Source organism: Dasypus novemcinctus, chromosome 22 (assembly GCF_030445035.2).
Source record: "Dasypus novemcinctus isolate mDasNov1 chromosome 22, mDasNov1.1.hap2, whole genome shotgun sequence".
In the NCBI taxonomy this organism is placed as follows: Eukaryota; Metazoa; Chordata; class Mammalia; order Cingulata; family Dasypodidae; genus Dasypus; species Dasypus novemcinctus.
Window position 1 is genome coordinate 58,005,255 of NC_080694.1, and position 13,848 is coordinate 58,019,102.

Below are 13,848 nucleotides of genomic sequence, written 5' to 3' on the forward strand. Positions count from 1 at the left end.
AACTGGGATTTTGATAGAGATGGTGTCGAATCTGTAGATTGATTTGGAGAATACTGCCATCTGAATGTTAAATCTTTCAATCCATGAACATGGGATGTCTGTCCATTTAGTTAGGTCTTCTATCATATCTTTCAACAATATTTTGTAATTTTCAGTGTACGAGTCTTATACCTCTTTTGTTAAGTTTATTCTCAGTATATACTTTTTAAAGATCTATTTTATTTATTTATCTCCCCCCCCCCCCTTGCTGCTTGCTTGCTGTCTGCTCTCTGTGTCCATTTGTTGTGGATTCTTCTGTGTCTGCTTGTCTCCCTTTGTCGTGCATCTTGTTGCACCAGCTCTCCACAGGCACAGGCTGTCAGTTCTCTGCAGGTACGGGCCAGCTTGCCTTCACAACGAGAGCTCGCATCCCAGGGCCTCCCATGTGGTAGACAGGAGCCCAATCGATTGAGCCACAGCTGCTTCTCTATTCTCAGTATTTTTATTATTTTTGATACAATTGTATTTTTAATTCCACCTTTGGGTTGTTCATTGCTAATGTATAGAAATACAGTTGACTTTTGTATATTGATCTTGTGTCCTGCAGACTTGTTGAATGTGTTTATCAGCTGGAATAACTTTTTTTTGTGGGCTCATAGGATTTTCTATATACAAGACCATGTCATCTGCACGTAGAGATAGTTTTACTTATTCTTTTCCAGTTTGTATGTCTTATCTCTTTTTCTTGCCTAATTGCCATGACTAGACTCTCCGGCACAATGTTGAGAGAAGACAAGTTGTCTTCTTCCTGATCTTATGGGGAAAGTTTTCAGATTTTCCTTATTATATATGATGTTAGCTGTAGGTTTTTTCTAGAAGCTTTATCAGATTGAGGAAGTTCCCTCTATACTTAGTTTGCTAACAGTTTTTATTGGGGATAGATGCTGGATTTTGTCAAATAGTTTTATTCCATCTATTGAGATGCTTTTGTGGTTTTATCCCTTTTTCCATTTATATGGTGTATTACATTGACTGATTTTTAAATGTTGAACCACTTTCACATTCTTGGCATAAATTTCACTTCATTCTTGGAGTATAATCCTTTTTATAAGTTGCTGGATTTGGTTGGGTAGTATTCATTTAAAGATTTTTGTATCAATAGTTGTACAGGATATTAGTATGTAGTTTTCTGTAGTTATGTCTTTGGTTTTGGTATCTGGGTAAAATTAGTCTCATAGAATACGTTGGGAAGTGTTCCTCTTCTTCTGTTTTTGGAAGAGTTTATGAAGGATTGGTGTTAATCATTCTGTGAACAGTTAGAAATTACCTGTGAAGTCATCTGGTCTTGGGCTTTCTTTGTGGGAAACTTTTTGATTACTAATTTAATCTCTACTTGTTCAAATTTTCTATTTATTCTCAAGTCATTTTTAGTAGTTTGTGTCTTTCAAGGAGTTTGTTTATTTGATGCAGGTTATCTAATTTTTGGCATTCCATTATTCGTAGTAGTTGCATAATATTTTTCATTTCTGTAAGGTCAGTAGCGATGTTCCATCTTTCATTTTTATTTTATTTTCATTTCACTTTTTTTTTGTCAGTCTGGTTAAAGTTTGTCAAATTTGTCAATCTTTTCAAAGAATCAACTTTTAAAAATATTCTCTTTTCTATTTCATTTATTTCTGCTCTAATCTATTATTTCCTTCTTTCTGCTTGCTTTGTATTTAGTTTGCTCTTTTTCTAATTTCTTTAGGTGGAAGGTTTTTAATTTGATATCTATCATCTTTTTTAATATGGTAGTTTACAGTAATAAATTTCCCTCCAAACACTGCCTTCACTGCAGCACATAAGTTTTTGTATGTTGTGTTTTCAATTTCATTCATCTCAAATAATTTCCCAATTTTCCTTTTGATGCCTTTTTTGACCTATTAGTTGTTTAAGAGGATGCTGTTTAATTTCCACATATTTGTGAGTTTTCCAGTTTTCCTTGTTATTGATTTTATGAGTTTCACTCCATTCTGGTTGGAGAAGATTACTTCATATGATTTTTGTCTTTTCATATTTATTGAGAGTTGTTTTGTGGTCTAACATGTGATCTGTCCTGGGAGATTTCCATGTGTGCTTGAGAAGAATGTGTTTATTGTAAGCAGTGTTCTTTGTATGTCTGTTGAGTCTAGATGTTTTACAGTGTCCTTCAAGCTGTCCATCTCCTTACTTGTTATCTGTCTAGGTGTTCTATCCAATACTGAAAGTGAGGTATCGGAGTCTCCAACGATTATTGCTAACTTTTCAATTTCTTCCTTCAGTTCTATTGGAGCACGTGACATCCCTGGCATGGGCAGCTCCCTGCTCATGTGTGTAGACTTCTCATGTGTGCTAGAGCTTATAAAGCCTCTGCAGACATCTCATTCCTCAGATTTCCCTGTTAAGCTTTGTTACCTACTGCTTCAGCCAGCCATGATCTAAAACAATGGTTTCTAGTTGCTTTTGACAAATGTCCTCAGAAAAAAAGTTCACATTGAGTGAACTCTGAATCAAGTCAAATAAAGAACGTCTTATAAGTGGAGTCGCCCAAGGAACCATCAGAACATCAAATAGTGGCAATTTTCTGGGAATTAGACTTTTCAGAGGTTCCAACCCCATTCTCCCTTCTGCAGTGGCTGCTAGGCTGCTGGCTTTCTCTGCGGCTGTGGGATACTGGCTTTCGAGGTCACCATGGAGCTGGGGAGAGGGTGAATGGGAATAGGGCATCCTGTCTTTATGAAAGTTAAAACATCACTGAGCTCACAGTTCTTACCAAATTTCAGCTGTTTTTCCTGAATAAACACTCCCCAGATTGCTACGAGCCTTTGATGCACTTCCAGAATTCTGAAAATTTTGATTCCAGACATTTTTGCATTTTTCTCATTGTTCTTATGGAGTAGGAAGTTTTCAGAGATCTTTACTCTGTCATTTTCCACCAAGATGAATTTTTTATTTCTTTATGTGTTTATTTTTAGGTACTGGGGTTGCAGATTGAACCCTGGACCTTGTATGTAGGAAGCTGGCACTCAACCACTGAGCCACATTGGCTCCCCTGAGTTGGTTTTTTCTCATTTGTTTTGCTTGCTTTTGGTTTTTTTTTGGTTTGTTTGTTTTTAGGAGGCAAGAGGAACTAAACCTGGGAACTGCCACGTGGGAAGCAAGTGCTCAACCACTCGAGCCCACATTGACTCCCCAAGATGAAATTTTAAAAGTTTCTTTGATGACAACTAATTTCTATGAAATTCCTTCTCAATTAATTTCTTTGTTTCTCTTTATAGTGTACAAACTCTTATTTTTTAAGCACCTATTCTATTATGAAAATTTCCTGTCCTTTCCTCATACTAGAGCTGTGATTTGCTCGTGAGACCTGACAGATCATAATGTGCTTTTTTTTCCTCCCCTTTTAGGATTTTGGCTCTTCAGGAAAACTTCCTTCTCCAATTTAAAATGGACGTAAGTAGCGACATTTCTCTAGAGGGGCTTTTGGTTATCCTGTTTCTCTACAGATTTGAGAGAGAAAGAAACAAGGAAGGTAATTTTTGCCTTGCCTTAAACTTATCTAGAGACTGACACAGCTCTGAGTGGGTTCAAGGAGATAAGGGTCATTGACTCAAAGTTTTTAAAAATCATCCAGTGCTCTCAAAGAACAGTACAACTGAAATTCACGTTGCTGAGCTGACATGGTGCTTTCTCCACACACAGGCTTGTTCCACTGAGGAAAGAAAGAGGGACTTCGAGAAAATCTTTGCTTACTACGATGTTGTAAGTGTGTGTCTATCTTCATAGAGTACTGGCCATGTTTAGGTGGGAAGCTTGTCTAGCCCTACCTGTGGGGCTGCCCCACCTATGGCCTAAATTTATACGGGAAATAGCAATCCCACGTGTGTTGGTATATTAAGGCACCTTCAGCTTCCTTCCATACAACATCTTAGGCAGAGTCAATTACCACCCTGTGCCTCAGTTTCCTTATCTGCAGAATTGGGCATGGATGAGGATCATAATAATACCTACCTGTGGGGCTCTTATGAAAATTAAATGAATTCATGTTTGTGAAGCTTTTAGAACAGTGCCTGGCATGTAGTAAATACGTTTTTGGTAAATATGCAAAGGGAATGGAAATTTCCCTTTGTGCATTAAGGAAACTTAAAGAAAATGGATGAGTTGTCATAATGCAAATGTTTTTAGGGAAGTAACTTAAAATATTTTAATATGTATTTTAATTTATAGACATTCATATTTGCAGGGTTATGAAATGGGTAGAAAATAATAAAGGGTCTTATGTTCAGACCAAATGGTAGTTCTAATATGCTCATGCAATCTCATCTCTCCTGATTTAAAAATCTATATGTTAATACACACTTAGTCATTGCTGAATCATAAAGCAAAATTTTTAAAAAGTCAGCCTGTTCTTCAAAGGATCATTATGATATGCAATTACACTTTGCTGAAGTGAAGCTTGGTATTTAGAAAGCAAATAAAGTCAGTATATTTCATGTAAATGCTATTCGCTGGAGTCAAGGAGCTTAGAACTCTGCTTCCTATTGGTTACATAGGGACGTTATCTAGAATGAATTCCTTAACTCACGTGGCCCATTCACTCCTACTGGAAGAACTTAAGTTCGAACATGCTTGCCCTCAGCAAGGAATACTGATTTGGTCTATTTGCTGAATTTATTCCTTGGCTTTTTGATTTAAGAAAATCATGCTTGCTTCATTGTATTTTTTATCTTTCAGAGTAAAACTGGAGCCCTGGAAGGTCCAGAAGTGGACGGGTTTGTCAAAGACATGATGGAACTTGTCAAGGTGACTTCATGAGGTTGAGTGGGGCACTTCCACCATGGATTAGGGCTGCCATTTTGATTGATCCCTTTGTTTAATTTTGTTTAATCAGTGGAGCTGAAGATGCTGGAGAGAAAACCCAGGGTTGTAGTCTATTTACCGACCTTTGAGATTCTCTAAAAGCCAAAAAATCTCCCTTGCTCTCTTAAGATCGTTTGTAGCTTAAATTAAATGAGGCTCCATAGGAGAATCTCTTTACTCTCATTTAAAGGTCGTCTATTTTATAATGCAGCCCAGTGCCATTGTATATTACTGTTTTGTTTTTAGATTTCAGAAAGTCCTTTTATCCCAAGACTTGGTTATGAGGACAACAAACACTTTTAATTTACTTTCATGGATAAATTCCAGATTTGGTCTTCTAGTATTTTTTACCTAGGGGCTTCTCTAACATTTGCCTTAAGCTGACAACTTATCTGTCAAGACCTTGCTGTGGTAGGGGCTGATACAATTTAGATATGTCTATATCATGGGAACATTTAACGTAGGGGAGACAATGATTATAAAAAGAGAAATCCCCTTTGAAATCCTCGTGAACTGAACTGACTGGCTGCATTACCCAGTTAACCATATAATTTCCAACTTCTTTTCTATAGGGCTGTGTAGACACTGAATCTAGTAGTGTCATATCCTTAGATTGTTTTTGAGGTTTCGTCAGGGATACAAACGATTTTTTAAAAAGATTTATTTATTTATTTATTTCTCTCTTTCCTCACCCCCCCCCCCCGCCCACCCACCCTGGTTGTCTGTTCTCTGTGTCTATTTGCTGCGTCGTCTTTGTCCACTTCTGTTGTTGTCAGCGGCACGGGAATCTGTGTTTCTTGTTGTTGCGTCATCTCTCCGTGTGTGCAGTGCCATTCCTGGGCAGGCTGCACTTTCTTTCCTGCTGGGCGGCTCTCCTTCCGGGGGGGGGCGCACTCCTTGCGTGTGGGACTCCCCTACACAGGGGACACCCCTGCGTGGCAGGGCACTCCTTGTGCGCATCAGCACTGCCCATGGGCCAGCTCCACACGAGTCAAGGAGGCCTGGGGTTTGAACCACGGACCTCCCATGTGGTAGACGGACACCCCAGCCACTGGGCCAAGTCCACGACCAGGATACGAATGATTTTGGAATAACTGGCCCCTTTGCAAATCTGATTAAAACTCGAGAGCCTTGAAGCAGAAAAATGCCCAGATACCAGTTTTTGCACAAGTGTCCGCGGGGTTCACAGGCTGTGATTGTACAAGCATGGATGAGATTTTTTTCTGGCCTCTAATGAGGATGACTGAAATATCTTCTTTGATTTCTAACTTTGGTTCTTCTCACCCAAACCGGTTCCTCATCTCTTCTTTTCTCCCTTCATGTGTTGCTTGTGTTGGAGATTTCATAGGCATTTGCACAGCCAGAATAATTGATGGGTGTCCATGTGGCATTGCCTTTGACATTGACTGCCCACAGGAAATCTCATGTTACTCATTATGTTTAATGCCAGAATGAATTCTGTAATAGAAGCTGAGCAACTGTCTACGGGACGTTACATTTGCACAGCAGAAGGGTTTGCCAAACAGGAGATTTAGTTTGGTTTTGATACAGTGAATGGGATTGGGAGCCGGGTGTTCAGAGCTGGTGGCCTCCTTTGTGGAGTGGAGCCCCCTGACTGCCTTAGTGGGGAGCCCTGGTGTTTCAGAGGCCCCTCAGCCAGAGGCCTCCTGCCCCTCCCAGGGCCTACACCCCATGGTGGGCACACACAGTGGGGCAGCACGTGAGGCCACCCCACAGGGGTGAGCTGGCAGAGTCCTTAACCAAACGCATCTTCCTTCTTCATCCTGCAGCTAGCTTTTGCTGTAGTTTACCCCACGCTCGTGTCATTCCTGGGTCCGAGGCCTCATCTGTTGCCAGAAGGCTTCCCCACGTCTTGGCCAGGTTTTGGGAGCCAGCAGATGGGACTGGGCTGTGCTAGGAACGAACGGAAGCCTCCAGACGTGGAGTTGGGGACAGTGGTTTCAAGAGGGCCCACCCCAGAGCTGCCAACAGCTGCTGCTCCTCCGCCTTTGTCTCTCGTTTTTTATCTCTTCTCCTCTTCCTCTTTTCCTTTTCCATGAAAAGAACAGACTAATGGACACTTTTTGCCCATTAGGCAGCACAGGATGGTTGAAAGTGCTTGGGAATCTAATAGATCTCAGCTTACTCAGATCGTCCATTTACTTGCTGTGGGGCTGTGGGCAAGTTATACAACCTCTCTGATCTGTCTCCTGATCCTTAAAATGGGCACAATTGCACCTATTTTCCATGGTTGTGTAATCACTAGGGATAGCACAAACCCCTGGGAATCTAGTGGAGCTCCCAAAATAGTTGTCTTTATTATTTTATTAGAACAAAGCGGCTGCCATCTTTAGAATAAGTTCTGAGCATGAAAATATTTAACATTTAGAAAGGGAATTTCATAAAAGGAATCAGCAGCTCCATACACGGCCTTGCCATTCTAGTGGATAATCCTGTCTGAAATAATAATTATTAAAGAAGCCAGTGCAAAAGAGTTTCTGAAAATAGGCATAATCGTGTCAGACAGAAACTTTTTTAGAACTCAGTTTCAAAGTTTTGCTTGTTTATCTGACTATAAAATCATCTCTGCCTATTTTAGAGAAAGTTAGAAATTAAGGAAAGTAAAAGTTACAAAGCAGGTGAGCAGTCAGGCCGAGAATCTGGGTTCTAGGTTGACCAGCCTGGGTCCCGGGCCAGGCTTTACCGGTCACTGGCAGGGGTCCTTGGGGCCTTATCTCACTGGGCAGGTCCTCACAGTCTCTTTGAACCTAACCTCCCTCCTCTGGATGGTGAGAATCCATCCTCACGGAGGGTCCTGCCCCCAAAAAGCTGTCATGAAGATGACAGGAGCTGCTCTGTGAGAAGCAATTCACGTTGTGCTAACTCAGTAATCATTTCCTATAATGATGCTGAATTATCATGGAGAGCTCAACAAAAATCAGCTGTTGTCGTGACTCACAAATCAATGCTGAAATTAATATCGCTCCTTATAACCTCAGTTATCATGATCTTTATTTCCATATGACTTTTCTAAGAGAAAGAGCCTAGATGGCTATAGCCACCATGATTTTGCTGGATTCCCTCTTTAAAAGTATCACTTTGGCATCTGGATAACCTTGATAATTTTCAGTGACTCTGTCGTTCACGTGTCACTGAGTTTGACGGTGGCTTTCAAAGATCTAAGGGAGAAGATGGATATAAAACCTAAAACATCAACGTAGTAGGTGAAACATTTGTCCAGAGAAAATCAAAGGGAAGGGGAAAATTCTAGACCTAAGTACTGCTGGTTATGGTTCTATGCAAATGATTCGTTGGAAGCAGGATTTGGCCTTTCTCTTCGATGGACTCATTGTCCCATCAGCAACCTGAGGACTCCCTGCCACTCATGTCCTGGCCTCCAAATGTCTGTGGGGCTGCGGAGGCAGCAAAAAGTCACCTCTCTGGGTAAATGCCAGTCACCGTGAGACACAGCTGGTTTTTAAGGGGCTGAGTCACCTACGGTCAGTAATACAAAAGCAGTTTGGAGGGGCTCCCCAGATGACCTGCTGAGCTAAGAGCAGGTATGCAGTAGTCAATTATCGATGTACCATCTGAAGCCAGGTAACTGAGGGTGCACAGCTTTACGGCGCTCTCCTAGTCTTCCAGTTTGCTTAAAAATGTTCTGCGTATAATTTGAAGGCTATAGTCAAGGGATGAGCCTGGGTTGACGCTGACATTTCTTGGCTTCATTAACACAGTTGTTTCCTGTGAATTTTTCTTTATTTTCCTTCTGTAAGAAAGCGCCATGGTACAAGTAAACAGACTAATAGCTGGAATTTATGTTTGCAGCCAGCTATCAGAGCTTGTCGTAGGATCAGCAGGGACCTGGCCCTGTTTCTAAGTTTAAAGTCCTGGGTCAGGATCCCTGGTGCCTTTTACTTCTTGGAAAGTGCGTATGATACACATGTCGACTCTGTGTTAACTAGCGGTTACCAGAATAGCCCCATTTCCTGACCTCTGAGTCTGTCCTCTGTTGGCGAAACGAGACACCAAGAGGCTGAATGAGCAAACACGATTTCTACACGAGGTTTGGCAGAGCCTATAGCTCATTATGCATGAAAACCAATGCAAGAACCTCAAGCTTAAAATAGAAAGTGCAAAGGCAAGAAAATTGAGTTTCCCTTCCCCACTGAGGGGACTCAGAAATGTGAACAGTGATGCTGGAAGCCAAACAACAGGTCACCAGCGATGACCGATGTTAAGAGATGACGGAGATGCCACCCCGGGCTATGAGAACGTTCCCTCTTTCCTGAGCTGGGCTCCCTAGCGGCTTTTCCCTGCTTTTGAAAAGAAGATGGTTGGCTAGAGGGGCAATACCCAACCTGTTTTAGTGAATGCATCATATTCCATCTCTGGCCAGATAATAATTTCCCCTACACCTTCCCCAATTGTGAGTAATTCAGATTGTTTTCCATGTTTGTGATTCAAAATAATGCTATAATGAGTATCTTTGTGCATAAATCTTTCCCTGTATTTAGCCTTGCCCCAGGATAGAATTATTAAATTCCTGGCACCCCTTGCCAAATCTTAGCAAAGTTTCGAAGAAAGAGAAGTGTATGTGCTTCCCATTTTCTTCCTCCATGGCCTTTCTCCCTTCCCAACTTTTCCTCCCCTCTTGCCAAAAGACAGCAGATGACTTCATCGTGACTCAGGCTTGTCTCTCAAGGGAAAATGCAACCTGGCACATCTATCTATCTGTCACTTACTATGATGTTAGTGACTTAACGGGCTGCCTCAATGGGCCCTGGGTGATAACTTGTCAAAAGTGTATAGATGGCAAGGGAAAGGTGACATTTTATCCCAAGAATGAATACCCAAAAGAATGGGAAGCACCGAGGGGCTGGAGAAGCCTGAGGAGACTCTACCCGGAGCTCAATGGCAGTGCAGCCACCTGCGTCGGCCTCTCTCTAGTAAACTTCCAATAGCCAATCAGGTATTTCCATTGGCCTAGCAACTTATCCTCATAGAGCACCAACATAAGCCCTCCTTTCCATTTTAAAATATGCAGTATAGGTAAAAATCAGAAGAAACGAGGGCCAGGCTTGACCCTGGAGGTGGAATTTATCTCCAGGCAAGCAGAGACCCCGGGCTAGCTGGCAGGGACTCGGCTGACGTCTTAAGCAATCTGCCTGTGCCCAAGGGGCTTTCAGACACTTACGTGGGCGAACGAATATCAATGTGGAGACAGAGAACACATTGTCATTTTGCACAGTTAGAGAATGACGTGCTGGTTAATTAAATATTATGATTAGTAGAGAGTTATCGTAAGTGGATTACAGTAAAGTGCACGTGCCACCGTGAAAATTATCATTCATTCGCTCCGGTGGACAGAAGCGCTTTTAGACGGGGCAGGGCCCCGAGGATAGAGATCTGGGGGCTCCTGGCCAGTAGAGGGCTTGGCGCCGGCTTTCATTCCTACAGGAGAGTTGGAATGTCCAGAAAAGGGTGGGCATGTGACAAAAGCACGACGCTGCGTTTGTGGACGGTCACTCATTAATTCCACAGATATAACTTAGCAACTAGTCTGGGCATCTACTGGGGAAACTGCCAGCCTTAGCCAGCCTTAGAGGCCCCCTAGTCCTAGATTCAGAGGGGCCAACTAAGTAGTTTTCAGCCACTTATGCAGCATTCACTTGCACACTTTCACAGGAGATGGGTGAGAAAAAAAGACTTTTTTTTTTTTTACATGAGCAGCTACAATACAATAAAGAGATGTGCCCTGGGGCCCATTCTGTCTGAGTTTGAATCTTGGTTCTGACATTTATCAACTGTGTGACCATGGACAGGTTAATTAACCTCTCTATGTCTCAGTTTTCTGATCTGTGAATTCATCAGGATAGTAGATACAACCTACTACCAGGGTTGTTCTGAAGATTAGAATTCATATATAAAGCCCTTAGACTGGAAAACTACACTTACCTTAGTGACCTGTTATTAAAACGGAGGCTCTGAGGGTTTCCAAGTGACTTATCTTCAGTGATCTAGGCATTTTTGAACTGTAGCATTCAGGGCTCCTGACTTTGAGTTGCCAAGCATTAAAAGAAAGAGCCTTAAAGAACTAAAGAAACTTCTCCTACACACACATAATATTTCCCACATACTTGAAGGAAATAATTCCTTCGTCAGAAAACAAAATCTTTTGTTCTTCAATTGCGAAATAAAAGCTTAGAATAGCTTGAACGGAGTAAATACATTGGTAAGTTAATTCAGACTAATGTGCAAATGACTACCAGCTGAGTCTTTTCTAAGAGTGCTATTTGTCAAGAGGCTCCTGGGGTAGGGTGCTACTTATTGGAGAAAGGAGATAGAACAAGTGGTTGAGGATACCAAAAACCACACATTCCTGTTTTGCAATTGTACTGAAAATGAGCTCCCGGTTACAAAGGACCCCAGCGTGCAGCTTGCCGATTTCAGAACCTCTGGGCCACAAGCACGCCTCTGCTCCCCGTGGACACTCGTGTTGCCAATGTGCTCCATCTTGGCCTCACAAGTCCCATAAAGCAGGACGCCTCCTGATCCCAGACTCCCGGCTCGTGCCCTCCAAGTCCTGCCCCACTCTGGGGCTGCTTCTTTTTGCTCTGCCCTTTTCCTCTCTTCCTCCTGTAACCTGCTCCCAGGATAATGCCAATCAGCTGGCTGCCTTCATTTGGTCTCGTTGGGGGCTGAAAGGTTCTGTGCTGCAGGTGTTCGTTTAGAGATTTCTCTGGCAGTAAGGGAATCTTGGGGTCGTGTCGAGTGAGGGCCAAAACTTCCAGGGGTCCTGAAATCAGAACTTGTCGCCAGCCGCTTCTGCTGTGCCCACAGAAACCCCAGGCTGGCAGCCAAGGGCCTCGGGAAATCTGATTAGTTGAGTTTTCCTTTCTCTCTAGACTTTGCCTTCTTAAGTTAATTACATACAGCTTCATTAGACTAGTCTTTTCTCCACGGAAACTGCATGAAATGGTGGAATGAGCACTTAAGTGGAGTCAGAAGACTTGGAGTCAGAAAAAGCCGTGGGCAGCTTTCCAGCCTGACCAGACGTTTCAGCTCTCAGCGCCCCAGTCTGTAGAAGGGGGTAAATCGTGAGGCGTGAGTGAAATAACCTGTGGAGAAGCACATGGTTCAAGCATTGCTCATTTTGGCAGGCCACTGAGATTAAAATAGTAACCTGCAGCCCAATTCCTCCCGGATCCCTAAAATAGTCCCATGAAAGAAATCCTACTTCCCTACGCACCAACCTGCTTTCCTTACATTTTCATTCGTGGTAAGCCTCTTCTAAGCTAGAGGCACAAAGTCCTCCAGTGGGGAGATGGTAAAGTGAGTCTCCTCTCTCATCCGTGAGACAGAATTTGTGTCCAGGATCCTCTCCTGGGAATGAAAACTCCTTCCTTGGGAACAGGGCAGCTTTCTGCAAGAGCCACAGGAAGTGATGTGCAAATAGCAGGGCTCGAGCCTGAAAAGTCCTGCGGAGAAACCTGCCTGGGGAGCTTAGCTTTGCCCGCGGTGGGGTGAGGGGGTAGGTTTGCTCACCCGTGGTCGCTCTTCTGGGAGGCTAGGCGAGCATCGGGTCATCAAGGGCTTTCCTATTGACATTTTAATTTTATTTTTGTTGTCCCCAGCCCAGCATCAGCGGGGTGGACCTTGATAAGTTCCGGGAGATTCTCTTGCGTCACTGCGATGTAAACAAAGATGGAAAAATTCAGAAGTCCGAGTTGGCTTTGTGTCTTGGGCTGAAAATCAACGCCTAGTCCCCAGGCGACTTTGCCATTTGCTCTTCTTGTGTTCCTGGGCGCCTGCTGGTAGAATTGTGTCCATGCTCTGCTGGGGGGGAGACAGTGGGCAAGCCTTCCAATAAAAGGGTATTCTTGGGTGGGTGGGTGGGGGAGCCTAGGGCCTCCCTTCCGGGGGATGGTGGATGGTGTATCCCACCTCATGAAACCCCCGCGCAGAGCCTGCTCTTTCCCCTCCTCCCTGGCCTTCCCCACCCACTGAAGCCCCCGCCAGCCTGCTGGATGGGCTCTGCTTGTCCCCCCCAGCCAGCGGGAGGCAGGGACCTCGTCTGTGTCCTCTTGTGGGCTTTATGCTGAACGCTGTGTCCTATCCATTGACATCTACAAGTAGATTTTGATGTGAAAATAAACCTGCAGCTGGAAACAAAGAGGCGCCGGGCATTGTTTTTGTGTGTTCTCCTGGGGGGACGGGGGTTACCAGGGAGAGTGAAGGGCAATATCCTAACAAAACCCACGCATAAACGCTTAGGTGGCCCTCACAGGCCCTCACCGGGGCGGGGTCCCCGTGAGCTGGCAGGAAAGTGGAATCGCTGCTCACCCACCGATGGACATTCGCCGCAGGGTCAAGTGCAGGACTCTCGCTGCGTGAGCTCACGTGCCAGGCAGGCTTCGGGATGCCAAGGAAATCTGAGGAAACGTTTCCCGGGCACCGCAGGCACCTGCATCTTCCCCATCTCCTCCTCTTCCAGAAGCTTTCCCTGGCGAGTCCAAGGGTGCTGGGGCCTCAGCAGGGCCGCACCCCTCAGCATCTTGGGTGCCTCCGGGGCCACCAAGGCCCGCTCTCTTCATTCCTGGAGCTCTGACACGGCCCCGGGAGGACAGGTCGCTTTTTCCTGGGCAGGGGCAAAGAGACTGATGTCGGGCAGGTCCCGTTTTCCTTTACTGTCCTGCCACTCTCTTCTCTATGACATCCCTACCTTATGCCAGATGGCATAAAACCTTCAGGTTTAATGAAGGATTATAGGTAATCCATCAAAATGACAGTCCCAATGGTATACTGAAAGCTGTTTGTCCCCTCACTGGCTTCTGGTTCTAACCTGGTTCTCTTCCTCTCACCTCCAGCATACAGACAAACAATGCTAACAATGACCACTTATTCAGTGCTTCCTGTGTGCCCGGTCGAGGTGTTTTCCATACCTGCAGTAATTTAATCCTCACCAAACTCCACTGGGCAGATACTATT

General features: G+C 43.9%; 1 protein-coding gene and 1 long non-coding RNA gene across 3 annotated transcripts in view; one reads left to right on the plus strand and one right to left on the minus strand.

The window, feature by feature from the left end:
- Positions 1-13,033, plus strand: part of SCGN (secretagogin, EF-hand calcium binding protein) — a 52,721-nt gene extending 39,688 nt beyond the window's left edge. For both annotated transcript variants that reach the window (XM_058285337.2, XM_058285338.1), the window contains 4 exons: positions 3,405-3,450; positions 3,700-3,759; positions 4,732-4,800; positions 12,495-13,033. In XM_058285337.2, coding sequence (XP_058141320.1) covers positions 3,405-3,450; positions 3,700-3,759; positions 4,732-4,800; positions 12,495-12,623 — 304 coding nt within the window. In that variant the 3' untranslated portion in view covers positions 12,624-13,033. The remainder of the gene's footprint in view (positions 1-3,404; positions 3,451-3,699; positions 3,760-4,731; positions 4,801-12,494) is intronic.
- Positions 9,049-12,378, minus strand: LOC139437310 (uncharacterized). Its single transcript, XR_011647065.1, has 2 exons — positions 12,127-12,378; positions 9,049-11,978 (listed from the first exon to the last, which is right to left on the minus strand). It is a non-coding gene; the product is annotated as an uncharacterized lncRNA (long non-coding RNA).
- Positions 13,034-13,848: the final 815 nt, after the last annotated feature.